This window comes from Bradysia coprophila (assembly GCF_014529535.1).
Source record: "Bradysia coprophila strain Holo2 chromosome X unlocalized genomic scaffold, BU_Bcop_v1 contig_39, whole genome shotgun sequence".
Taxonomy (NCBI): Eukaryota; Metazoa; Arthropoda; class Insecta; order Diptera; family Sciaridae; genus Bradysia; species Bradysia coprophila.
This window is the reverse complement of record NW_023503329.1, coordinates 3438082-3465882: the sequence shown is the minus strand read 5'-3', so window position 1 is coordinate 3465882 and position 27801 is coordinate 3438082. Positions and strand designations below refer to the sequence as shown.

The window sequence follows — 27801 nt, the reverse complement described above, 5'->3', positions numbered from 1 at the left end:
TCTACTCGAAATTTAAAGGATGAAAATCAAATCCAAAAAACCTTTGGTCCCTTTCCCGATCGCTTAGCGCCATTATTGCTAACAGTTTCCGAAGACAGGGAAGAGGTCTCGTCACTAGTTTCTTCAGTTGAAGTTGTTATTGTTGTAGCCGCTGGTGTAGTGGTAGTTGTTGTTGTTGTCGTTGTGGTACTTACACTTTCAGGATTTTGTCCGAATGTAAGTCTAGCTGCACCGTAGAACAGAGGCTGAAATGGAAATGCAATTTTTCTTTTTAGGTCTTCGTCGTTGTAAGAATCGAAAAAAAATGTTTCCGCTAGGAAAGTGCTTTTTGCCAGTGCACTTCAATTCTACAAAAAATACTCCAAAGCAAATATTATTTTACCTTCTGTGGATGAGCCGCACTTCCATGTTGACTTTCTTCCGGATCCGTTGGAACGACAGTTTCTTCGTGCTGTTCTGGTTGAGCTGCTGGCGCTTGAGGTGGGGTTGCATCCAAAGCTGCTAGCTCTTTTTCCAGATTCGAAAGGAACTCGCCCTGATCCAACTTAATTGGTTCGGCTGGTGTGCGATGTGGTGAGACCAGTTCATCTAAGTCGGCCACATCCTTGTCCTTCAACAAAGGAAAAGAAAATTTGAAATCAACACAGAAATCCATTGGTAAGATGTTAGTCACACAGCGTGGATGCAACATGAGCTGGTAAACTAGTTCTCCACCGATTACGTTATGTGAACATTCGGAACTTCTGGAGCTCTCACCAGCATCGTGGACAAATTTTAACGCGCGTAAAACAGAGACAAAATCAATATACAGTTTGATCAGCTACAAAACAAAATCACCCGCACGGTATATGGGGAAGTGAGTTCCGATGATGAGTTGACGTGTGTCAATGGAACAATAAGTTTCAGAATTTTACGATAACTTCTTCACGACTCGGTTCCCACTATATTGTACGTGTGATCTTTGGGCTGCGGTTAGCGAGAGAAGCATTTACAAATTTTTACTCAAATTGGAATATTTTCAACGAAATATCAATTACATGGATCCATCAACATCCAGCTTCAATATAATTATACGCAGTTTACGCAGAAGCAAGCTCTTTCGAAAAATATGCTGCTGATCAAATCGACTTCCGTGGCATTTCTTTTGAGGACGAATGGTAGTATCATATCGGTAGTATCAACCTCGGTAAGACAAAGCTTGTTCACTTCCGTAAGCCAGGCATGAAGGTTCTAGATATGCCTGTCCTGAAGTTTAATGGTGTTACGATCCAAACGTGTCCTAGTGCGAAGTGCCTAGGTCTGACTCTAGACGAATTTGTCCGTTGGGACGCTCATGTTGCTAGCGTGTCGAATGTTGTCTCTGGGCGTATAGGGATAATTAAGAGACTGCGTTTTCTCCCGAGGAAGGTCCTGAGGCTCATCTATTTTTCAACCGTTCACTGTCACTTGACCTATTGCGTGGGAGTCTGGGGTTCCGCTGCCAAGACTCTCATTGATGGACTCTGTGTACTACAGAGAGGGGCACTGAAAGCGTCCCATAAGCTACCAGCTCGGTATCCCACCGAGTTGCTCTATGGAAAAGAATTTCCTACCGTTCTCTCAGTGCCTCAGCTGTATAAGCAGGCAGTTTGCAGGTTTGTCTTTTGTTGTGTTAATCGTATGAAGCACCGCTCTCTAGCTTTTCCCGACAATGTTAATTGCTACAGGACCAGGTACTCCCACTTGTTGAGGAAGCCGAAGGTCCAATCTGAATACGGAAGGCGATGTTTGCTCTTTTCTGGACCTTCGTTGTACAACTCACTGCCACTGTCGCTTAGAAACTTAAGACGCTATGAAGAATTCTGCCGTTCGTTAAAGGATTTACTGCTGAAAGAGAGCCGTTAGTGCTCGTCACTGTTAATTGATCGGATAATTGTTTGACGTACATGCGCTTTTCCTGTTTATTTAATTTTTATGATTTTTACGTTGCATCGTCCCTCACTATTTCCCCCTTATTTGACGCAGTTAATGTTATTTAAATTTTTTGAAGAAAGAATTTTTTTTTTTAGTTTTGTTTTTCGTAGCTTCTTTGAATCGTTAAAATTGCGAATTGAAGCTACGCAGGCTAATTTTTCCTTTTTTGACTTATTCTTTTTGTTAACGTTTGCTTTAATGTTTTTTTTATGTAATAATTAGAGAAAGGAAACTGTGACCTTTATATTTTTTTCTTGAAATAAATGGATAATAATAATATCTTACAAGGACGAAAATCGTACTTTCAACGGTTGAGCCGAAGTTTCATCACTTAAAACATCACATTCAGCATGTAAATTCATAATCTGGAAGGAAAAGTTGCATTTTCGCGAAGCTGTTGATCTCGGGTCCGCCTCAGATCAACAAACTTCACACGGAAACTTAACTTTTGGTTCTCAATTATGTGAGTGGGTGGGTCTTTTACTGCAGTTTAGTACGAAATGTGCAGCAAACAATTTTTCGACAAATTTTCGTTTCACTCAGAAGAGATCCATATTTACCAACAAAAAAACTCATTTTCCTGCGTATTCACCTCTTTTGTCGTACCCAAACGTCTGATGGATTGATTACCAAGCACTCCACTGTGTTGTGTTTTGTAACACAATGAAATGACTGACATTATCTTTCTACTATCTTGAACCGTGCAAATAACCCATTTTTATCATCCGCCATCAGTAATATGTGCGTTCCAATGACACGAACTTTGTCGTTCACAATTGAATTTGTCAATGAAAAATGAAAACGAGCCAACCAGCCAATCGAAAACAAATGATTCGAGCGATTCTATCCACCAAGTATGCCAGCCGCACTGAGTTCGAAATTATGAAACGGACAATTTTGCCTCTTGCGGTAACACGACTGGACATTTGCTTGACTTGACTTGTGTGACATAAACGTGAAATGTTTGGCCCCAGGAGCGAATCGACTGTGTTGTTTGAGCAGACACGTTTGCTTCTCCTAATGATTGAATGGGAATATTTTAAGGCTGGCAAAAATCAATTACGTTTTTCTATTTGGCAATTTGGCAAACGAAAATGACCTCGACAGTGACATTGAACCCATTGAACATTGGTTTCCACAGTGGCTTCTACAGTTTTGTCTTTTGGCTGACCATAATATGACCATGACCATGACCATTATGACCAACCAATTCGCACTATTTTCTTTGTTTCGATTTTTGGTATTTATTTTTTGTGTGGAGAGGGAGGAACAATTGAATTGGCATGTTGCTGTGTGCCGCACAAAATAACAACCCCGAAAGGAAAACATTTTTTTTTTGATTTCCAAAATAATGTGGCGATTTGTGGATGGATGTGTGTGTGCATCATCAGCGTGAAATTTATGTGGATGACTTTAATGTTTCCTTGAAAGAAGTCAATATCAAGTAGAATTGGTTAAATCTCAAAATGCAAAACACCGCACAATTTCAGTTAAAACTTACCCCAGATTCGGTCAATATTTAATTTAATTTTTCGGTTTTTGTGTTACAAGGCATAAATTGATCAAACGCAAACGTGTGTGCCATCGATTTTCGGTACAAACGAATGAACGAACGCATTTGCATTTTCCATTATCTTGATTTATTTGAATCCTTAAATTTCAGCTGTTAAATTACAATATTTTTCATTAAAAAAAATGAACATTTGCGCTCAATGTACAATATGTTAGGAAAATTATGAATTGAAAATTCTAATTTTTCAGCAATTTTTTTTTTTGGTCAATCAAAAAACAATAAATTTTGGAAATTTTGGAAATTTTGGAAAAAATAAAGGATAGAAAGAACATATTAAATTTGACGAAAATTTTTCGTTTCTTTTTGTTTGTTTTTTGGGGAGGAGAATCAAAAAATACTCAACACAATTCTGTGAATAAAAAATTCTAATCCTCCATGCTCTCGTGTCTGCTGGGCGAATCCCCATTGTTTTTTGGTGAGACCGATTTGGATTCACGTCGTTTGGACTTGGATGTTGAATGGTCGCGAGATCGCGAACGACTCTCCGACTTGGAACGGGAGCGGCTGACCGCCGAGCGGGAACGCGAACGGCTCGATCGGGACTTTGACCGTGAACGAGATTTTGATGTTGATTTGAATGGGTTGTTGCGTTGATTCGATCGGGATCGCGACCGACCACCACGCGGGTTGGATCGGCTGCGCGATTTGGATCGGCTTGCTGCTGGGAAAGAGAAAAAGAAAGAAAAAAAAAATGATGATACAAAATCAAACAGAAATGTTATAAAAGCAAACAAATGGTGTTTGTCAATGTCAATGGAAAAATTTTTCGTTTACACCGAAAAAGCAATGCCGAAGTATGACGAACACACACTCAAAAAAAAAAACAAAAACAAAAATTTACCTGCTGGAGATTTGGATTTGCTGCGATTCCCACCACGTTGATTAGAGCGGCTACGTGACTTGGAGCGGCTCGAGCTACGTGAACGTGAATGACGGCCGGCTCCCCGACTTGCACCGCCACTGCGTCCTCCATGATAGTCTTCAATTAATTGTATGCGACGCCCACTCAGCTCCGTATCATCCAGTTTCTCAATGGCTTTTTTCATGTCCGAAACGGATGCAAATTCTACGATACCCTCGTTACGGCGCTGCTTATGTGCGTCAGCATATGTAACCTCACCGACTTGACGCATATAATCTTTAAGATCTTTCCAATCAACACGGCTGGACAAATTTTTCACAATCACACGAAATTCGGTGCTAAATGCCGGTCCGTAATATCTGGATGAAGATCTGTTGTCATTGCCGTAACGACCGCCTCCACCACCGCGTCCACGACCCTCGTATCGGTCGCCATCATATCGTCGATTACTGCGAGGTAATCCACGAGTGGGCTCTACACGAACCCTTTCGCCAAGCAATTTTTTTCCATTCAATTCATATACAGCATCGTCAGCATCGCGATAATTCTCGAATTCAACGAACGCGTAGCCGTTTTTAATGAATATTTCCCTTGTACGACCATATCCCTTGAAAAATCGCTCTAAATCACGTTCCCGAACACCGTACGGCAAGCCACCAACGTATACACGGGACCGATTCATTTTTTAAACTTATTTTTCAGAAAAACAATTTTTTTTCACTTGAAATTTCTGAAATTTTACTTTGTCCACTTGTTTGGCGTTCACAAACACGTTTTATCGTTTATTACTTTGGACCGTTTCTGGTGTAAATTCAATTATTTTCTCGTATAAGCGTCTTTTTTGTCACAGATTATTACAATGAATGAGTAAATTATGTATAGCGACACATTCTAATGCTAAGTCCCCGAAATACTTAGTTCTTTTCACGTAAAAACAGAGATATTGTAAGTAGGACGCGCTTCGTAAATGCCGTATTTGCCATCTTGTAAATGCGTTACTATATGATGGCACTATCAGCTGAGAGTGGAGAATGTATTCATTTCGCATGCCGCTTGTCAAATCGTATTGAACGCCATTATAAAACTAAAGGAAGAAAAGAGACAACTACTACGCATGTGTACGACTCACATCGATCTTCACATCGGTGAATGGAGAAAAAGTAGAATTTTTCTCTCCAAAAAATATATGCTGGCTTTGATGCATATATACGTATATATTCCATCCATTCTCAATAAATATACACGAGAACGAACGAACAACACATTTTGGTGTTTGGGATAATCTCCATTTCTGTTTTTCTACGCATGAGCTGTGGGACTGTAGACATGTTCAATAAATAAAAAAAATTGTTGGACGCATCAATCTAATAATTTTATTGATTAATTGATTGTTATGGCTTTATCGCAACTTAATGATTCAAACAATCATTACACCGCAATACTTATATTTTGTACATACAGTAGATGGAACAAAAATACAACGCAAGTTGTTGGACTTCTCACACTCCATTTTATCAATATATTATTATTATTGTGTAGCGTAGCAGAGACATGAAAATGTATAGTGTGTTGGTGGAGAGATTATTTCTTTTCAAATGTTTGGAGGCAAATTGAAAGAACAGAGCGTTGGAGGCTCTGCTTTTCCTTGAAAACACTTTTGTGGCTTCGACAATAAACTTTCAAATAGGTTTATCGTTCCAACAAACAAAAATGAACTAGCAAATGTACAGAATTATTTATGCTTCACAATCAACAATAATGTACATTTATTTACAGAGAAATGGTAGATAAACAAGCTATACTATTAACCAATATACATGCCAGGTATGGTCGATTCTCTTAAATCGGTCGATTTATGTTGAACGCATTCATTATTTTTGTCAAATTAATATGAGAATGAGTGAGTTAGAATCCGTTTTTAAAATATTTACGTCCTCCGTAATGATGTTAGAACGTACCTAGGTAGTTTACATTCATTGCTATTAACTTGCCATGAATTAAATGTTGTTCCACTTTAAAGAGGAAGTAATTTTCCCAGAATAGTACACTACGCAGTTGTTTGGAAAATTATTTTCGTGTGGGCTATAATCTTGACACAAGAAAAATAACGACATTTACGCAAGATAGCTTACATCACAGTTTCAACAAAGAAAAAAAAAACATTTTCTTCAAGTTGAATTTTCACAAGGTTCTGAAAGAACAGGTTAAGACACCCACGAGGGCGGGCGTCATCAATTAATCGCACTCATTGCATGTTGTATGAAAAGTAAACTTGAAAGATTTTTTTTGGGAAAGTTGAAATCTTTCAGAAGCTTCTCATGACTGTATATCGTACAGTTGGAATCATGTCCGGAGCGTTAGCGGAGGACTTGACGCAGTCTAACTTCCAAAAAAAGAACGAAGAAATTTTTTTGAGACGCGGCAACTATATTAGGCGAGAATTTAAGTTTCTTTCCTTTGGTCTGTATCACCACAAATCCTATTCTATCTTATTCGCGCTTCTAATACGAGCAAAACGAGCTATCACTCGACTATGTAGCTTTAAAATTACCGGAGATACATCGTTTTGAAATTTGCACTTTTCATAGAAAATACACCAAATTGACTTTTCCCAAACAATCAAAATCTTTCAACTTACTCTGTATGTTTCTATCTATCTATCTATCTATCGACGGACGATCTCGGAAACTAGTCAGCCAATCTCCATGAAATTTTGCAGGAACCTCAGGGTGGGCATAAAAATGAAATTGTGATACGCCATTACCCCAGGAAAAACCAGAATTTTGTTTTATTGGCCTCGAAGTGGTTTCTGAGTGTGGTTTTCGAGGGTCGGGAACGCGTTTTCGGCTGTAGCTTAGCTGTATTGAAACCTACAGAGGCGTGCGACCCATCAAATGAAAGGTATTCGTAACACGATTCGAACAAAAAAATAATTAAAAAAATCGGAGCAGATTCGTTTGAGCTAGAGTGATTAGAGTGACCAAATTTTGAGCTACTCGAGCGTAGGATGAAAGGACTAATATTTTTTTGGGTTATGAGAGATAGAGAATTACTTTCTTCGGCAAAGTCTCAGAGTTTTACGAGTAGAACAGAGGGGCATATGTGAAAAATGTCGAAAGTTGGAAATGGGTGGGTCAATTATGTTTTTAGAGGTATTTCTTGAATGGTGACAGATAAAGAATTACTTTCTTCGGCAAAGTCTCAGAGTTTTACGAGTAGAACAGAGGGGCATTTATGAAAAATGTCGAAAGTTGGAAATGGGTGGGTCAATTGGGGTTTTGGAGATATTTCTTGAATGGTGGCAGATAGAGAATTACTTTCGTCAAATTTTCTGAATTTCGTCAGATTTTGGAATTTCGTCAAATTTTCGATTTTCGTCAAATTTTCAAATTTCGTAAAATTTTCGAATTTCGTCAAATTTCGTCAAAATTTCGAATTTCGTCAAATTTTGTCAAATTTTCGAATTCCGTCAAATTTTCGAATTTCGTCAAATTTCGTCAAATTTTCGAATTTCGTCAAATTTTCGAATTTCGTCAAATTTTCGATTTTCGTAAAATTTTTGAATTAAAACTGTAAACTGTTATAAAAAGCAGTGTTGACTACACTTCTAAAACGACTGAGTGTGTGAGAAAACCTAAGCCAGCTTGTTTGAACTAATTGGGTGTAAAATTTAATTTTTGCGTAACGAATCTGAAAGCGTCAACTCTAGCGATATCATTCATTTTAGAAATTGTATTTCAAAGACTGAGTCACACTTTTCTCGAAGAGATTTTTGTTGGGATTCTTTATAAAAATAATTTTTAACCGTTGAAAATTTGAACTTGTATGAAAGCCCAATGATTTTTTTGTCGTTATGTTGGATTTTCATACAAACCTGTCTATCAGAAGTATTTTTATGAGTACTTGCGAAAATAAAAGTTAAAACCAATTCTAGGGACAGTAATAAATATCGCAAGGGCTCAACATGACAATTTTTTACAGTATTAAATAATTTTAAATCTTTTTTTAAGAACATGTTAAGACACTTCTGCGAGTTTTGTTAAACACCCTCATCTCAGATTTTGTAAAACGTCAACTTGATGAAAATATTTTTTTTTCTTTAATTTTTCTTTTCGTACAATCTTAAATGAGTGTGTTTGACCAATTGTCAACATTTGTGTTTCACCCGCCTTCGTAAGTGTCTTAACCTGTTCTTTCAGAACCTTGCAGAAAATTTAGTAAGAGTTGCTATGCTTTATGTTGATCCCACAGCAAGTGAGTGCGTTTCTTTCCGCGCAGTAGGATATAGAAAAATGTGTTCCTTTACGAAAAAACGGCGAATTCTTGAAAAAGAGGTTCTTCATGAACTCACCTTTTCTTCAGGAATTTGTCATTTGTTCTCTCCACTTTAAAATTAGGTACAAAGAATATACCATTTTACAAAATGTTAAAAAACGGCAATTACACACCGCTATTTCAGGAACTCGCTGTTTCTTCAGAATGTCGCTGATTTTTCAGTGAAACCTCTTTCTCTCGAATCTTTATTATTTTGGAATTATTGACATATTTGACAGCTAACTTTGACAACTCAAAAATAAGACACATCTTTCCTGATGTGAACGAGTCGATGAAAAGTGAACCGAAAAATACATTTCAACCCCCTTCTATGAAAATGACGCTGCGTTAGAAAGACTTAGAGCTCGTTCAGAAACGAAAAATTCTCGGTGAAACTTGAGCAAAGTTAAATTAACTGCGCTGTTTTGACACCTATCGTTCAGGAACATTGTCGTTAAATCAGCTTTACATACAAAACAATTACTTCAATAAAATGTCCACTTTCCACGTAGAGATGTATGTTTGTCAAAAAATTCACATATTTACCATCAAAAGTATCACATCACATACTTACCGCAACATCAAATAAAAATATTTGTTTGTTGTACACAACAAATAATACGAACGCCTCTCATGACAGTTCTCACTTTCTTCACGACCAAAATACATCGTGAAGAAAAGCGCTACAAAGTTAAATTAACTGAGCAACTCCAGTAAAAGAATTTCCGTTTCTGAACGAGCTCTTACGTGAGAAAAATTTTGAATTTCGACCGCACTTACGGCGTGAATTGGAATGTTTAAGTGTGTGTGTCTCAAATGTATACTATACTCAGTTTTCTTTTGCTTCGGCTACGTAATTCCTGTCTATCCCAATTTTTATGTCATTGAAACCAACAGCATTTTGCAGATTTTTCATTGCCCTCGCAGTTTTAGTTTGACCGAAAACAATCACTGCTTTATCGTGCTTAGAATTCCACCATATTTTGTCATATTATAAATTCTGGTAAATATATGCTTAAAGAAATGTTGTAAATGTTAATTTGATGGCTCAAGCAGAAACACGTTTTTCTAATTTTCTCGAACATAAAAACCAATTTCAGTATCATGTTCATTTCATGCTGTGCACTTCTGGCTCACTTTAACAAACATAAGTTCATGGGAAACGTGATTTTTCTATTTAACTTTTTTTTTCTCGAGAGTACGGCGCGGCGCGCGTATTCAATATTAAACGTTCGTTACAAAGTGAACACATGTATTTATTATTATTTATTATATCGGATCCATCTGGCAGTTGGGATTAGATACAAATAATATATAAAAAAAAGAAAGCCCCATCATCATTTATGTTCATTACTACTTTTTCTTTTCGTTATATATTTCTGTATAAATATATGTGGGGCATCAAAATGGTAACATATTGACAACATAGTCATTTTGGTGATGTGGTTGCATCTTATGAAAAAGGGAGTACGAAGCAAGAGTAAAAAAAATCTTTTTACGAACGGATAAGAGTGTTTCCCTTTTGGTTTATGTTTACTTTAATTGATGTGGGACTAAGTGCTTTGCTTTGTATAGCATTCCACGAAGCCTCTTCAATCTTTATGATTTTTTTTTTGCAGAAAATGGAAACGATTATTTTAGATTTGCGAGTGATGTCTTTCGTTTCTGTGAAAAATTCAAACCGTTTCATTTACATGAAAAGAAAAGAAAATCGAGATGAATGACTCGGAAAACGTAGTTATTGAACTACGGGGTTTAAGGACTTTTTTCGTTGTGGGAAGAGTTTCTTTGTGCAATTAAGTATTGTAACGCTGCTTTTTTCGCAATAGATTTTGAATTTAAGCACTATTTCACGGGACTCTCAATGATTGACGCTGTCGCCAAGTCGGTCACTTCTCTACTTTCACACGAACAATATTTTCATGGACAATGGATCGAAAATTTAAATTTCTTAACAAACGATTTCTCTTTTAAATTTTGGAGCTTAAAAGACGGACTCGGAGGCTGCGCCATCGTTGCGGTAGGGACGATAACAATTTCCACAATCTATGATATTTTCAAAGTTCTGAAAGAACAGGTTAAGTCACTTACGAAGGGGGGGTGAAACACAAATTTTGACAATTTAGAAATGTATTGTTTAACACACTTTTTATAGATTGTATGAAAAGAAAACTTGAAGAAAAATTTTATTTAAAAAGACAACGAACAATAGGCGGTGGTTCCAATATCAAGTCGACATTTCACACAATCTGTATTGAGTGTGTTTAACAATACATTTCTAAAATGTCAAAATTTTCACCCAAGGTTTGAAAGAACTAGGTTAAGACAACTCTGAGTTGATCACGAAGGCGGTGACACACAAATTGAGTTCAGCGGCTACGAAGTTTATATGAAAAAAGTAACGTAACAAATTTCCGATTTCGGTGTCACCCGCCTTCGTGGGTGTCTTAACCTGTTCTTTCAGAACCTTGATTTCACCCGCCTTCTTGAAAACTCAGAAGTGTCTTAACCTATTTTTTCAGTACCTTGGATATTTTGAAGAGTCAATAATTGACAAAATGACCCATTTTGTATAAGGAAAATGTCAGTTTGTGAATGACACGGCGCAAAATTCCTCAACCGCAGTGTGATTTTACAAGAGGACTCCTAAAATATGTGAAGCAAACTTAAACAGAAATCAGACAAGATGAAAGTTCGCTAGCTTGACTGATAAAAGACCGCATAATGTATTTTAATCTATTCATTAATAAAATTCGTTCTACCATATTGGATCAAATTTATGTCGGTGCATTAAAATGTAAAACAGAAAAAAAAACTTACGAAAATTTAAAACTCTTGTGAACACAAAGCTTCGGCCTTCACCTTTGCGGCATTAAAATACAATTTTGTATTCATGTTTCACGTTGAATATTTTTCTTTTTTTAATTAAAACACTCGGTTGTATTTTACACTTATACTTCACTCTCTCTGGTGCATTTTGTTGTATTTTATTAGAAATTACTTTATTTTTTTTTAAATATAATTCTCCTGCAATGTTGTATTCCCATTTTAATTACTTGTATTTTTCATTCCTTCAAAGAAATTATTTTGTGAACTTATTTTTTACATTCTACATGCGTCGACAACCGTACTTTTCAACACAAAATTCTCACAAAAAATCTACTTTTCAACTTTTTATCCCTTGTTATGTAAATAACTATTTTCTAAGGATTCTTTTTGCCGCGCTAATTTTAAAAGATCCTTGAAACATAGAATAAATGTGACACAAATTCTACTCAGCTTGTATAACCATTCGATAACTCGGAAATTTTTATTTTGTGTGTTTACTGACCTCGGCTACGCCTCAGATCAATGAAAATGAAACGAAAACATATGAATCGACTTCGCCTCTGACAACAAACTTCACACGACAAGTCGAATTTTTACTGCGTCATCAATAATTATGTAAATAACTATTGCACTTTGCATCAAATCTCAATTAATTTTATAAATTTAAAAAACTGTAACTTAATTCCGGAGAATACGCTTCAGTGGTCTCACCGCAATACAATATTTGTCTGAATTTTAATTGGAATCGAAGCGAAATATTAAATTCCAAATTAAGTAAATAAAATATTTTTGATATTTAATAAAAATAGCTCCGGGTGTGTGTAATCAAAGTATTTTTTGTAAATAATATTCTCCGCCAACACAATGCGATTTTGCAAGCAGACTTTTTTTTATAGGAATTGAAATTCGTATGAAAAAATCGATTTGTTTTTTTTTCTGCAAACAGTAGGTTTCATCCTTTTGCAACTACGTACTTTCGTCACGTCCCATAGCATTCTGGGAAAACCGAAAACTACAATTTTCGCAGTAGGTGCAATAGGGAATGATGTTCGGAAACAAAAGCTCAAAGGTAATAAATTTTCGTAAATTTCTAGTATATATTTGGTCAATGTCAGCGATCTATTTCTTGTAAAGCAACTTCATGGCTATGACATTTCATAGATATTTACCAGAGTGAAGTTAATGTCACCTAAAAATATAGCGTAAGGAATGAAGTACTGAAAAAAATGTGACGCCTCTACAGGCCAACCAAACTTTCATATAATACGATTGATTGAGTTACTTACTATGTGAACAAAAATACGGAAAATCGATCTGATTCTGAAGGGTTGCGTGAAAAATCGTAATAAGTAAGATCGTGTAACAAAGATCGTTGTATTGTTACAGGCGGGATGACTCAGGTGTTACGTATAAGACTTCAACCTAACTGATCCGGGCTCGATTCCTGTGTGAGACAATTTCACATTGGATTTTAGCTATTACATCGCTTTGGTAACGTCCTGAAGTTCAGTCAGGCTTCATGATTTGAGGGGTTAAAGTCTGTTTGATGCAACGGTGTACACACTGACTGACTCGCATGACGTAGCCCAAATACATTTGTGTACACATGTGTAGCCTACATTTATTTAAGCGAGGTACACACGACTTTCGTCAGAAAGTAATTGCATACATTGAGGTGTGATTCGGTAGTCACATAAGCCGGTGGTCCAGACTGAATTTGTTATTGGCCGTAAAAGGCTGTTAGTGACGTATCTAAATAAATCAAATCAAACATTCCGTTCAACTAATATGGATTTCATATTACTCCGGTCTAAAACAAAGGCGTAACATGAGTATAAGGGTGACTATTTTTTTAGTCCCTGTTACCTAATAACTACACCATCTACTCAATTATTCAAAAAGCACATTTCTCATCAATCATTCGAAAGTCCCATCATAAAATGTTAATCAAAGTATTAATTCAACACTAAATAAACTTAAGGAGAGTCTCGGCATCCTATGTACAGCAAAAAAAAGGCAAGCCGTTTGAACCCCTTTCTAACAAAGTAAAGTTTGATTATTAACCTTTCATCAAATTAACACCAATTATTTCACACATTGAATAAAGGGACTAACATTTAGATAATTACCTCTGTAACAATTGATTTATTACACGAGAAATATATTTAATTATATTTACACTCACTATATATAGATATAGAGCCTCAAAGTGAGGAAAATTTAATGGGAAATTAATATTCAAATTAAATTAAGTCGATAAGTGGCGGTAAATTCCATTTAAGTTCTTTCGAATGACTAGAAGCATCTAGAAGTATTTTTTATCTATTTACCTGAGTTGAGCCTCCAACGTCACTGGTTTCATTCGGTGGCGACAAATCTGAAAATTTAAAATCATTTTATTGCTTCCGGTTCTTCTATAAAGGTGTATATATTAGTTCAGTTGCTACTTCAAAAGAATAACTATAACAGGACCCATCAAAGATATTGTAAATGTTTTACTTGAATCTACGAAAATTGATTAAATCCCCGTAGTGAAAAGAACCACAACGGCCGTAATTAAGTCAGGCCAGTATGGGCTGAATCGAAATAAATTGTGTTCAAGAAAATATGTACGTTGTAACATGGTTCAATTTTAAAATTATAATTGTTGACATAACTCGCGATAATGAATGAAAAGAAACGTCTTCGTCTAATTTTATCAAACTCGGTTCGTCTCGCTTTAATAAAATTCACACGAAAACTAGATTTTACAACTTTTCGTACCAATAACGATTTTGCACAATAATTCATTAGTAGCCACATTCACTATTATTTCCATATAACGTTAACCAACATTATTAAAAGTGCATTTATGGTAACTTCTTACGTACCTTTTATAGCATATTTCGCTATACGGACTATAAAATTGGTGTTGTTTGATGTCGCAGATGGGAAAAATAAAATGTTAGTAGGACTGGGTGAGATTGACCTGAAAATCAAAAAAGTTCAGGTAAATCAGGTCAGATTTCAGGTATAGCTGGGATTTTCTAAGGTATACCTGAATTCTGACCTCATTTACCTGAACTCTTAGTGATTTTTTGATTTTAGATAAATTCAGGTCAGTTCAGACGCAGATATTTTCAAGTTGACTCGAGTTTAACCAAAAATTATTGTGTGTAAAATATGGAATATTGGATGAGAACCTTTACTGATGGCAGAAGTCAGAAAATATTATCGCTTTAAGTCTTACAATAGTACTTGTCCTAACGCCTGCTAAAAGGTTCTTTTTTTAAATGGTTCTGGACTTAGAGTGATTACTCTTAGGATCTGGAATCAAGTTCGCTAAAAACGTATTGCGCATGAGTTGGGAACGAAGTTCTGTTTCTAGTGTGTCGGAAATGGTTGACGATCGTTTCGCTTAAAATGAATGGAAAAACCGATAAATTTCGTGAAATGATAAACATAAATCGACATTTCCATACAAAATCTTACCTATACTTCATGGAATGATCCATATATGCCATATAGCTCAATTTAACGTGACGAATGCTTTGAAGCGAATTCTTTCACGCTTTCGGATATCGTCATAATATAAATTTAGATACGCTTTTATATGACATACGTTTTACAAATAACAGGTAGAAAACAGATTGCTTTATGTTACGTATATTACGAACACATCAATTTTAAATTATGCGGCAAATAGATGGATATTGTACGTCTCCTCTTATGTTTATATAAAAAAAAACACGATTCGCAATATAAATCCCAATGTAAAATTGTATCGGTTTCAAAGGCATCGAGGCATAAATTTCGGGTAAATAGCGGTAAATAGCTTAAGGAAACGTTTTTGTAAGCGGTTGAACATACATTATCCATTTTGAATTCCGACCACTTTTGAACACAATCTAAACGCAACCATATCCTCTCTTCGTCTCACTCTACATTGGTTTTGTCTGTCGGCTCCGTATATTTATGGAAACGTATCCCATTCGGAATTCTAGATTCTGTTTATCAACAAAATATAAAACACCATGGTTGGTTTCGTTGGAATTTGAAAATATTGGAATAAAACAATGGCATTGACTGAGTGGAATATATGGCGTAAAATTGATTGGAAAATTTTCTGGGCAAAGAACATCAATTGCGTTGCAAGATAATCGGGTGGTTGGTTGTGGTCACTTTAAAACTCGGTATTTCGTTCAAATGAGACACCAATCGAATATTTTTTTTGATGTATCATTTCATGCGCGAATAACGCAAACCCACCCATTTCCTTATAAATATTCCATATTCCAACCACTTTTATAATCGTTCATCCACAAGCCACAAAGTATTCACAAACCAGAAATTATGGAATTTATTTTTACATAATATACATTTTACACAATCATCCAGTTTAGCCGCTATGAATAAGAATTCCATATGAATACCTCCATGAATTAGAATTTTGCATGGATATTTTTCATACTTGGAACTCTTTGGGATTAGAATTTTAATAGAAAATTAAACCCATCCGAAATAAGCAACAATTTAAAACCTTTGGAAAGTACACCGATGTCGGTGTAATTAGTTTGCTCCCACTGCTCCAGTCGGACGAAATAAAAAAAAAAATGGTTGGTGGTCATGGCCAGTGAAGTCCTTGATCTAGTTCTAATAGTATGAAAGAGAAAAAATTCCCTAAACACTCGAACAACTTTTTTTTATATTGCAATTGAGCTGTGTTGCCTAGTTATGAACCTCAGCATCATAATGTGCAAAGGCCGAAGACAGTAAACTTTAGATGAATTTGTTGTAAAAAAACGTCGTATGCTGCTCTCTTAGACACACAAGGTGTATTGTAACACTCGGCCAACGGCTTTTTTTGACAATTACACAGCTAGTTGTTAATTAAGCATTTCCGCTGTATTCACCAACTGTACAATACGCATCTAGTTCCGATTCGCATCTGACATTACATATAGCGAGAGAGAAGGTGCTCGAAGTTTTTTGACTGATGGTTAAATAACGAAACTCACAATATTTCAACTTTTTCGTTACAAGATGCTAAGAAGGTATTATGTCTATGCAAAGAAAATCTAAATCGACACGACACAACCATTAAATTATATCAAGGAGTTTAACGATTACTTTCCAACTTTTAGAGGATTGCGGAAGATAAATCACGAGTTGTTTAAAACTCTAAGATGTTTCTTCTTATCGCGTTGTTGCATCACGTCTTGCTCACGTTCTAAAATACACTTTTATCATTCACTTTCATTAAGTGTCGATATAAATACTCTTCCCATTCTTTCAATGTGTATGCTGAATTTCCATGACCTAAAATATTTCGAAATCAAAAATTCAGACTATTTTGTGTCATAACATTAATCTTTTTCCCGGTAGTGTTGTCTCTTAAAAATTGACAAATTTCGTCAGTTAAATGAAGTATTCGCAAAAAAAAAACCTAAAATATGATGGATGCGGGTTAAAATGGCAAAAGTGTCAAGAAAATGAACATGTAATCTTTCCGAACCAATTGTGATGTGGGGTATTAAACATTGAGTGCGCACATCAATCGCTGATTTTAAATCCTCAAATTTACGGTCGGTTTCTTTTGAATTCAGTCGATAAATAGAGAACTTTAGCAAATCACACAATAACGACAAAACCAATAATTTCCAACAATAACGAAAACGATATTGACACGGAAAAATTGTATCATTGTGAATGAGGCGGGATGGGTAAATATGTTCACAAATCATGGCGTGTTATGTGGTGGCAGAATTCAAAATACTTATGAAGTACTTTAACAGAAATTAAATTGAAGTAGAAAAATATAATTTGTGCACCGGACAACTATCTTAAAAGCAGATATTGAGCTTTAAAAAATTTATCTACCTAGGTGAAATAATAGCAGTGAAAAAGTGCTATTATTTCGTCTGGGATGAATATACACATGGTTTGAAAGGTCTTTGCCAGTAGACCTCAAAACAGGCATCACACAGTCTCGAGCTACACTTGGTTCCTGGCTGAAGATATCCGAAGATGGAAAAAGGGTATTTTTAACCTAATTTTTTGGAGATCGTTCCGGGTGAGAGTGGGCTCATTGGAAAGCTGACTTCAACTACTTTCGGGGAATGTCTAGTTTCATTAGATTCATTGATAGATGTTGTAAAAAATGTACAACAAAAATTTTCAAAATCTGTGTGAACTTTTGACAGGTCTGGGCTGGTACTGATGACGCTTAATGTGACCCTAATATGCTAGTTGTAAGCTTTCCATTGATACCTCATTTGCAGTGCTGGTGAATTTTACGAGTAGCGGGTGTAATTACATAAAAATCTGTTATGTGGACAATCTTATTTAACTTCTTATTTATGGCTCAAAATTTCCAGTTGTAAGACAATTATTATTGAGAGTCAAAAATTGCGCAACCAATCAGAGGGTGCGATTTTATATTTGTCTGATGCTGTTGTTTCATAAACCACTTGAGACAAATATAAAATCGCATCCTCTGATTGGTTGCGCAATTTTTGACTCTCAATAATAATTGTCTTACAACTAGAAATTTTGAGTCAACTTACAAATTTAGAATTTTTGTCTACAACGTGTCTATTTGAATGGTAAAGGGAGTTACCCGAAAAAAATGTGTTTCGGGTGAGCATGTGCTCCACGTGCTGTTTGTGAGGTTATGCTCACCACAGCACAACTTGTTCTGTAAATTGTGTCGTCAAAAGGCAAGCTAATTTTTCCATCTCATTTCCACTAGCTTCAGAATGTTCTAGTCTACAGATTTCAATAAATCTATGTATGTTCAGAGACACACGTTGTAGACAAAAATTCTAAATTAAATAAACAATCAACGATATGACGATTCTGTCAACACATTTATAGACAATATAGTGGATATACTCAAATATACTGGATTGCTGGAGCTATACTGGATTACTGGATCTACTGGAGCATAAATTCGAGTCTTGATTCATTTGGGCGTTTGTCTATTTCGGTTGTCCTGTGCATAAATCGTTGTTTCTACCTCAACAGAAAAGTGATTTTCTCAGCACACGTCCTAAAACTGAAGACTAGTGCTTTTTCCTCTCGTTTGTCTTTCTTTTTTTTCAAAAATTCCCATTGATTAAACCGATAGGCTAAATCAGCGATTTTATTTCACATGGATTCAATTTTATATTTATAAGTTCTCCTTAGTAGGAGATGCTAATTCAAAGTAAATCCTTGACAACTTGTGAAGACTAAAACTAGAATTTATTCATAAAAATTCGAAATTCACTTATTGTCAACGCTGGTCTATCGAGAGATTCATATAAATTTATCATTTTCACATGAAACGTTTATATCTTCTGTGTGACTTTCATTTGAAATTGTCAGATCAATCGGATTCAAAAATTTTAAACACAAAATGAAAGAAGTTTGAATTCTGCCACCACATAACACACCATGATTTGTGAACATATTTACCCATCCCGCCTCATTCACAATGATAAAATTTTTCCGTGTCAATATCGTTTTCGTTATTGTTGGAAATTATTGGTTTTGTCGTTATTGTGTGATTTGCTAAAGTTCTCTAATATATGAAACACAAACACACGGTAGAAAACGCGGTAAATAACACAAATTTTATGTGAAATGACTTTGCACTAATCGAATTAAGTTCGATTGAACACCGACCTTTCTCTTTTTTTCTCATAATAATGTCTGTGTTGACGGCAGTGGCATAATAGTATAACTATATATAATAAAAGACGAGGAAAAGATGAGGAAAGAAAACGGGAAAATGCAAATATTTTCTGATTCGTATTGACTTTTTGAAAAAAAAGTAACACCTTTCGAGTGGTCGATTTTATTAGTTTAAATTGGAAAAAGTTTTGTTGAAAATTGTTATGGGGAAGAATTAACTAAACGAAGGCAAAACTTTGGACATCTTTTTTTCAAACATCTCATTTTCATAGCACTAACTTTTACTCATACGCTCCGAGGTGTTTGGGGTTATGCGAAATGACTGATGAGGGTGATGTCCATATTGAAGGGATGTGGATGAAAAATTAAGGCTGGGAAATGGAAAATCCAGCTCTTGATTGACACGAAATGCAAAATTAAGTCGAACAATGCACATGCACTTGAGCAAAATCTAACAGTTAATTGTCAAGGCTTTTTTTCAGATCTACTTAAACGTACGTTTCAGATAAAATACGAGAAGCCAACGAGGTAATACGGGCAATGGAGTGAGTCGGTTAAAATATCAATAAGAGATGATGATCACTTAGTTGGCTTCCCTCCCTATTCAATACTATTGTTTTCAGTGATTCTTTCAGCTTGTAAATAAACGCTGTTCAACCTGCGGAAAATTCGTTTGCTTTCGTTATTTTTCAAGATTAACGTTCTCCAGTATTTGAACTGATATTTATTTATAGTAGAGAAAATGATGACGTTGTCAAGAAAACTACAATTTCAAAATAATATCCTTTGACATCGTTCAGAACATCGATATATCGGTCTGTGAAGTGGAAATCGAAAAATGCAATAATGGAGCGACACGATGATATGTTGGAGTTGTTTCCTTGGATATGGTTTCGGGTAAGAAAGAAGGAGAAAACTTGAGGCGAAAACATTTTTATTAAAAAGGAAAAAAGAGAAAGAAAGAAACTTTGCCAAACGCTTAACACTTTCTATAAAGTTGGGATAAGGAGCAAACTTTTGGATGGAAAAAATATTTTTATAAATGGAACACGGTGTTACATGGCCACATTGGAATGGTAAAAATTTCACATGATTATCGTTCAATCTCTGAAGTTTCTGAAACTTTTTTTTTGTTGGTGCAACGAAGCAGACCGGGAGACCAAACTCTTTTCCGCGCCTCATCCGTCCATAGAAGTAGCAACCCCAATTAAAATTCCTCCACATTGCGTGAATATGTCATTTACAATATTTGTGTTGAAACTTGGTCACTCAAACATTAACGCATATATATTTCGGACAAGATAATTGCTATAAGTGTGGTGATCAATGGTACCAATTTCCATTTTTGAGCTAGTCGGGACAGGGTTTGAAATCATTCAAATGTGACATTTTAGAAGGTCCATTTTTATTCCAAAATTGGTCAAGGGTCTTACATCGCACTCTTGGAACTAAATGGACTAACTAGGAAAAATCCAATTAAAATCAGAAGTGACCCATCACTTCAAATAAAATTTCAAAATTAATTTCCTGTTAAACACTAGACGTACTGTAGTTGTTTAAGAGTCCTTGCGGAATAAGAAATACGTGATCTCCCAATCTATAACGTACAACCATAATAACAACGTAAACATCTTAAGTGTAATATTATTTAAACCGACCACACAATCAGTTTTCTATGCATCAGACATTATAACGCGCACTGACGTGTGTTTACGATAATAATTAGAACGAACTCTCAACATCCATTCACAGTAGTTAATTGCATGATAGTTTGAAAAGTTTCATGCAACCAATTTAAAGTGAAAATTTTGATTTTCATACAGTTTTTTGCAGGTAGATATTTAATAGGAAATTAAATAATTTCTTTCAGAAATTGGAGCTTCTATTCTCATTCCACATCGTTTATTACTTTTTTCATATAAAAAATCTAAAGATACACAAAACTATGAATTCGTTCCCATGACATTTGAGTTCACTTACAGTGTATTAGGTCCCTTATTTGACGTTTCAAAAATGAACCGCTTCTGCCTGTTTTATTTCAGTCTGTTACAGTCTCCGAGATGAGATATCTCCCATTGAAAATCGTGATCTTTCGACTTTTGATGACAGTTGCGGGACCAGATGTTACAGGTTAATAATTCTTTTGCTAAATTTCTTAGAATTAGTCCTTCTGCCGATCCCAATATAAGTCGGAGCTCTCCGCGACTCTACCGACTGTGGGCGACACAGTTCTCGTTACAAACTAAAATTGCACTAGTATCAGAGCTAATAAAAACATTTTTTGAAGACCAACAAAATGAATTGCATAATTGATTAACAAAGAAACAATTGACTCTTCTGAAACCTTCTTAAACCTCCGTTTTACTAATCCCATCATTTAAATGAAGTTTTTCCACAGCTAAATAAGACTCCAAAGCTCTCGATTGAACTTCACTACATAGGTTCAACGATGGTAGACTGAATTTTTACGAATATTTCCCTCTGGCAATGTATATTAAAACCATGTATACATATAAATAGAGCCTCAGCTACAGACGCTCCCTGATTTAATCTAAATATAATAAATTTCATTCGAAAATAAATTAACTGTCAGTCAATCTATGAAATACGCAACTTTTGTTATGAAGAAAAATGTTTACACAAAAAAAATGTTTCCGAAAATGTTTTACCTATTTAGGCACATTACCATGGGATTTTAACATCGGCACAATAAAAATGTTGAATGAATACATATTTTACTTATGTATGCAGCATTGACGATTAAGTTACAGACATTTACGAGTGTTTTGAATAATTTGTCTGGACCTATATAAGGGCTAAGGTTATGGTTTTTCAAATGAAGAATTCCAACAGAATTCCATAAAAATTGATTTTCTCGATAGGAAAAACAAATTGCAAAATCGAGCGTTTTCTTGTCGAAGAACGACCCTGAATCATTTTTTCTTCCAGAAAATGGAATGGTTTTGGGTTAATAATTAGATCTTTTGCCTGTTTATCATAATCCACTCAGAGTGGAACTCGATCCGTAATACGAATTCCGTATGTTTGTATTTTGTATTGAACTGTCTTCAGTCAATATCTAATTACTTTATGAATTCTAAGAACGAAAACTTTATGGAAGATCACAAGATTAGATTAAATTAGAATTGAAGCGTGGGGAGGATTCCGCACGAGGTTCGTGAGCTTGCCTCCCTGGTAAGTTCCTCATGAAGCAACTGCGCTACCAGTTGTTTCCTCACCTTCTTGACGAACAACTGTGAGTAATAAAGTGGAATTACAGATACGGAATTATATACGAATGTTTCGCACGAAATTAAATAACAGAAATTTAAGTTTTGATCATTAGCTAAATAAATTCACAGAAACTGCACACAATGTCAAGTAAATGTCAACAATAATTACGTGTAATGGTAAAAGGATGTGGTTATACATACAAAGTTTAGTCGACATTAATTCGTTGAATGATTACCATCAATTGATAATTACATTTACATCCTTCATGATACGAAAACAGACGAAATCACGCGCCGAAAGTTATCGGAAACCATAGTTTTTTAGTTCTCTCTGAGCAGACCTTGTAAACAGGTCTAGGGATATAGATGATGTTTTACTCGCATGCGACCTGTTTTGAATTGATGTATACGAAGGCGGAGCTAACTCTCTCACTTTCTTTTGCTCTTTTTGTTATTTCTGTTTTTCGTATCAAAAAGCGTGTAAAATTTTGTTCATCATATGGAGAGAACATACTCAATCACAGTATGTGTGTGAATTCGTATGCCACGAGAATTATTTTTGCATACGTATGTATGTTGCGTCTCGACATACGGATTCACACGTATACTGTAAATTCGTGGTTTCTCTCCTTTTGATGAAAACAACTATTACTCGCTGCATGTCCCGCGAACAGAAACTAATTGGACTGATGCTAAACCCGTTTCCGGCGGTCTTCGAAAAATACACTATGTAATGGTTTGCAGATTGTTATTTTGTGTGGCGACATCCCTCGCCTTATATTCATATTGTATATTAAACGTCTGATCGAACCATTCGAGAAATACAGTTCCTCAAAAGTTATTCTCACTCTTGAATTAAATTTCATCACTAGTTACACTTCTTACCAGTTACCATTTTACAGTCCCTCGCAAAATTCCAATACTTTGTGTATCCTTCCCGCCAAAGGGGTGCAAAAAGTACTGCCTTGGTAAGATTTTAACCAGTGCGAGCAATGCATCGGCATAAATTATAATTGGAAATCGTGTTGTGTTGATATCGCTATAATCTATGCCGTAATATCTATGCAAATGCAATGCAATATCTCGTAAATCTTCACACTTTTTTGTGGAACAAAAACATAAATTTATGTGCAAAGGAAGACAGAAATTTCACCGAAATTAATAATTCATAGAAAAGCATTATTATTCGCAGAAGATAAGACGAGATTTGTTGGTAGATTTTACTGATTTTCCGTGCATGTTTTACAGCTCTTAATTTCGAAACTCTGGTCGTGTATAAACCAAAAATTGTTTTTTTTAATAATTTGGTTCAGAAACACATTTTGGTCGAAAGTGGAAAATGTACATAAATTACTTATTCGATAAAAGAAGCGAGAGCACACAGAAATTTGTATAATTTAATTCTAAAACGAATGTCGAATAAAATATTGAACCTCAAATAGCCGCCAGCACCAATAGCAGAAAGTACAAAATCTCATTTATATTTTCAATTTGTTTCAATTTACGGGTTAGATTAATTGTATCATGAATCGAATCAAGTATAACTCGGGATGAGAGCAGATTACGAGGAGAGTTTCAGACAGAAAAAAAACAACAATTTTTAAGGTTTGACAGAATTGTAAAGCATTAACACTTCTGCCACAAGTTTCTTTTCGTTTTACATCTTTTTCATGTTTAAAATTTCGAGTGAAATTAAATAAAAGTTTTGCCGACACCAACCCCAAAAAGCTTCCTTCCCGGCGATTTTCTTTTTTCTTCTTTTTTTTTGTTTCTCGGCACAAACATAATTTGCGAAAGGAAATGTATTTCAAACATAAAATACCAAAAAGGATACCTACCATGTATTGTATACATTAATGGGCTTTATTCGACTTATGCATAACATTGACCCAAATTTGTATACTTTTTCCGCGTTTCCTCTCTGTGTAATAAATTAAATTGTCGTGCTGATACAAGAAAATGAAATGCGAAGTTTTCGCGTTATATGTACCAGTACCATTAACAATCACTGTATAGGTAGGATATTACATCCACATTAACTTAATTTATAAAGTGTATTTTCACAACAGAAAATAAGTCTCAATTAGCTAGATGTGTTTTGTTATATGTACTTTACGTATGCGTACACCTTGTATTATAATATGCTCTAACTAATTGAAGGCACTATACGTTTAGCGGAACTGGAAAGTGTTTTATGAATGTTTATGTGATCCCTTTCTTGTTAACCGAAAACGTTTCATTGTACTTCGTTATGTAATGTGAATCCATCAGTATCAGGCTACAATCGCTACCATACTTATAAGGGCTCCTATGCCTTTAACAACGGTTGATCAGGTGTTTTTTTCAGCACTGACAAAACTATATTTCAAAAGAGTATACAATCTAATAGTTGCTGTTTGGAAAGAATGTTGTAACAATACGGTCGATATATTACAGCGTTTTGTACAAGATTAAAACACTATGAACGCAAACAACGCACACGTATCACAATATCGAGGTTAAAATCTAGTACTTCAATTTTTTAACTGCTTCGCTAATTTAACTAAATTTTCGATATAAAAGCTTGAACCTTTTCATATTGTCTTTGTTGTCGATAACGGATGGCATAACCTTTTCTAAAATGTATCAGTTGACAAATTTCTCATTGTTCTAATTGCCGTAAGTGCGGTCGAAATTCAAAATGGAAAGCGCTTAATACTTTCTAACGCAGTGTCATTTTCATAATGCTTAGTTTCCTCTTACCAAAAAAGTACCCCGTGTGAGGGACAAAATTGATTTTTTTTCAATTTTTTCTTTGTTTATTTGACAGCTTGCTCTCTCACGGAGTACTTTTTGTTGAGTGAAGTGGACACTTAATCTTAAGCCTTGAAAGTTACTTTTCGGTTCACTTTTTCATTAAATCGTTCACTTACGTGAACTCGTGCCGTAAATGCACAAAAATAATCAAAATGGAAACTTTGACGTAGGCCTGTGCATGTTGGAAGCGTTGAAATTTATTTTGCTCTGAGAAGTGAGTAATCATATTCGAAAATTTCAATGCAATTTAGCTAACGAAGATTGAATATCATCTGAGAGAAATTCACACATCGCCTATACATACTGTTACTCACTGTATCCATCGTAAAATGAGTCATTACTTCGTTGTATGACGACCGATTCACACTAATTTGCTTACAGTATCTGACGAAGAAACTTTCAGGGAAATTATTTGTTTCAAAAAGTTTAATGCTAAAACAAACCGGAGCGAATGCAACGATGTAAAGTTATCTTAAACTATCTTCTGAATCACAATAAAACACCGTTGATGATATCCATTTGCCAGTGGTAAAGTAAGATTGCAAACCGTCATTCATAAAAGACGCATGTTTTTTCTCTAGTGTTTCAGAGTCACTTTCCCCATGTCTGCGTTTTTTCCCTATACCTTAATAACATTTGAGTCACAGTTTTGTTGTATACCTCCCTAACGACCGACGCTAAGACTTTATTTTAGTTAATGTGATGTACAACGACCAAAATATAGCAATACCCAGATATAATAACAATTGTCATTCGTTGTAACCATCGATATAACATAGGGTAGATAAGTAATGTCAAAGCAACTTTATGCGGAAAAATCACATGGATGTATGTGTAACATAACTTACTTTTTGAGAAAGCGCGCGAAATAATGTCATACAAATAATTGAAAATAATTGAAACTCTGTATTTCTCAATTTCCTTTTTCTCTTCGTTTTGTGTTGTGATTCGTATTTTTTGCACTTGCATGCGTGCTATATTTCCGAAATTTCGTTCTTCGTGTCTCATTATCTACAGTTTATTATATCGATGGTTGTAACTGGAGTCGTGTTATTGAAGTTTGCTATACAAAAAGAAGCCTCATCGGACAGTTAATATAAAGTTCAATTTGATAGTCATGTAAAGTGAGCAGAGTTTTTATAATGTTTCTGCTCCAACTAAAAAAGTTGTACTTCAAAACTTACTCAATTTATTCGCTGCATCTCGTGCGTCGTTTGGCCTTGGGGCCGCTGTCACACAAACAAACGATGACAAAGAAAATGCAAGAATTCCAATAAGCAGAAGTAAACTTCCGGATGATGTTGATGTGTTGGAAAGCATCTGAAATATTTAAACCATTTTTGTAATAGAGAAGCAATGCTTTCGCTAAATTGAAAATAATAAAATGTTTTGCTACAAAGAAAAAGCAAACTTTTCACATTCCATTCAGTAAGTAAGTACAATTTGTGAAACGCTCTTTATGGTAAGTATATTTATGTTTAGCTCAATAAAATTCGTAATATTTCTGAAAAAGAAATTTTTATTATTTTACAGAAAGGAGGGAAAACAAAATTAAATTGAAGAGAGCTAAATCATTGAAAACAATCTACACAACGATGTCCAATAAACTGCCAACATTATATATAAAAAAGTAAAGAACAGTATGAAGATAGAACGATCGGTGGAAACTATAATAATTTCAAAGTTTTTCATAAAGCTAAATAAGATTTCGCCATAAAAAATATATTGTAAGGACAAGCAATAAAACGAACGACCGCCCTCCAGTAGTTTAGTATGTTATACGTTCACAAAGTCTCGTTACCGTAAATGTATAGTTTAATACCTTCCTACCTTCAATGCTGCTGGAAAATATAAATTAAATTCTTCGTTTTGTGTTGTTCAGTACAAATGCCACACATTTTATCTATATTACGTAAATATACAGAGTTAAAGCCATAATAATGTTTCGATTGCTTATAGTGTAATGCACCACTATTATACTGTTGTGACAGTGTGACATACATTTCTTCGCAAATTTTTGTAATTCTAAATTTGTCAAGAGATTTTCGGATCATGAATTTTAAAAACACTTACAGTTTAGGATTTGCTGAAGTTTAGCTCAGTTTTAATTTAATTAAATTACAATGCGACGACTAAGCATAAATATTTTCTTCATGCACTCAAACCACAACAGCGCTACACAATAGTGCTGAAAGTGGAATGAAATTTCAACAGAAAATGTACGTCAATGTTGTCGCTATATCTAAAGACGAGTAAATGTATTTTCACTTCAAATCACTTAGTGCTGAGTACCGAGCCTAATAATTTAAAAGGACCGCAACAAACGATTCTACGACTGAGAATGTGATTACACGAAAACACAAAAACTCCCACAATCTGTTGGAAAACTATTTCGTCGTTCCACTGAAATACAATCATCCTACGCCAGTAAATGCAACGGGTTTCACTTACAGTGTTTCAGTAGAGTGTTTCATTGTTTTGTAATTCAAACGTTTTCGTTTTACTCGACAATTAGAGCCAATTAGCGATTCCAATCTAGCATTGATTAAAGCCAATATTTATAAATTGCAACATTTTAGCACTGA

At 35.0% G+C, this 27801-nt stretch overlaps 2 protein-coding genes across 4 annotated transcripts in view; both read right to left on the bottom strand.

The window, feature by feature from the left end:
• The window catches only part of LOC119069847, a 45155-nt gene that overhangs the window by 5764 nt on the left and 11590 nt on the right, over nt 1-27801 (bottom strand). Inside the window, exons 2-5 of one of the 3 annotated variants that reach the window (XM_037174017.1) lie at nt 26401-26536; nt 13862-13908; nt 383-610; nt 42-245 (exon numbers count right to left, since the gene is read on the bottom strand). In XM_037174017.1, the coding sequence (XP_037029912.1) occupies nt 42-245; nt 383-610; nt 13862-13908; nt 26401-26536 (615 nt within the window). Of the gene's footprint in view, nt 1-41; nt 246-382; nt 611-2545; nt 2971-3052; nt 3426-13861; nt 13909-26400; nt 26537-27801 lie in introns of those variants that run through there. The other 2 variants (XM_037174020.1, XM_037174019.1) reach the window with 2 other exon arrangements.
• On the bottom strand, nt 3577-5416 carry LOC119069849 (serine-arginine protein 55-like). The gene is made up of 2 exons (XM_037174022.1): nt 4368-5416; nt 3577-4184 (listed from the first exon to the last, which is right to left on the bottom strand). Exons 1-2 carry the CDS (start codon nt 5068-5070, stop codon nt 3892-3894), a joined length of 996 nt encoding a protein of 331 aa, XP_037029917.1. The 5' UTR covers nt 5071-5416; the 3' UTR covers nt 3577-3891.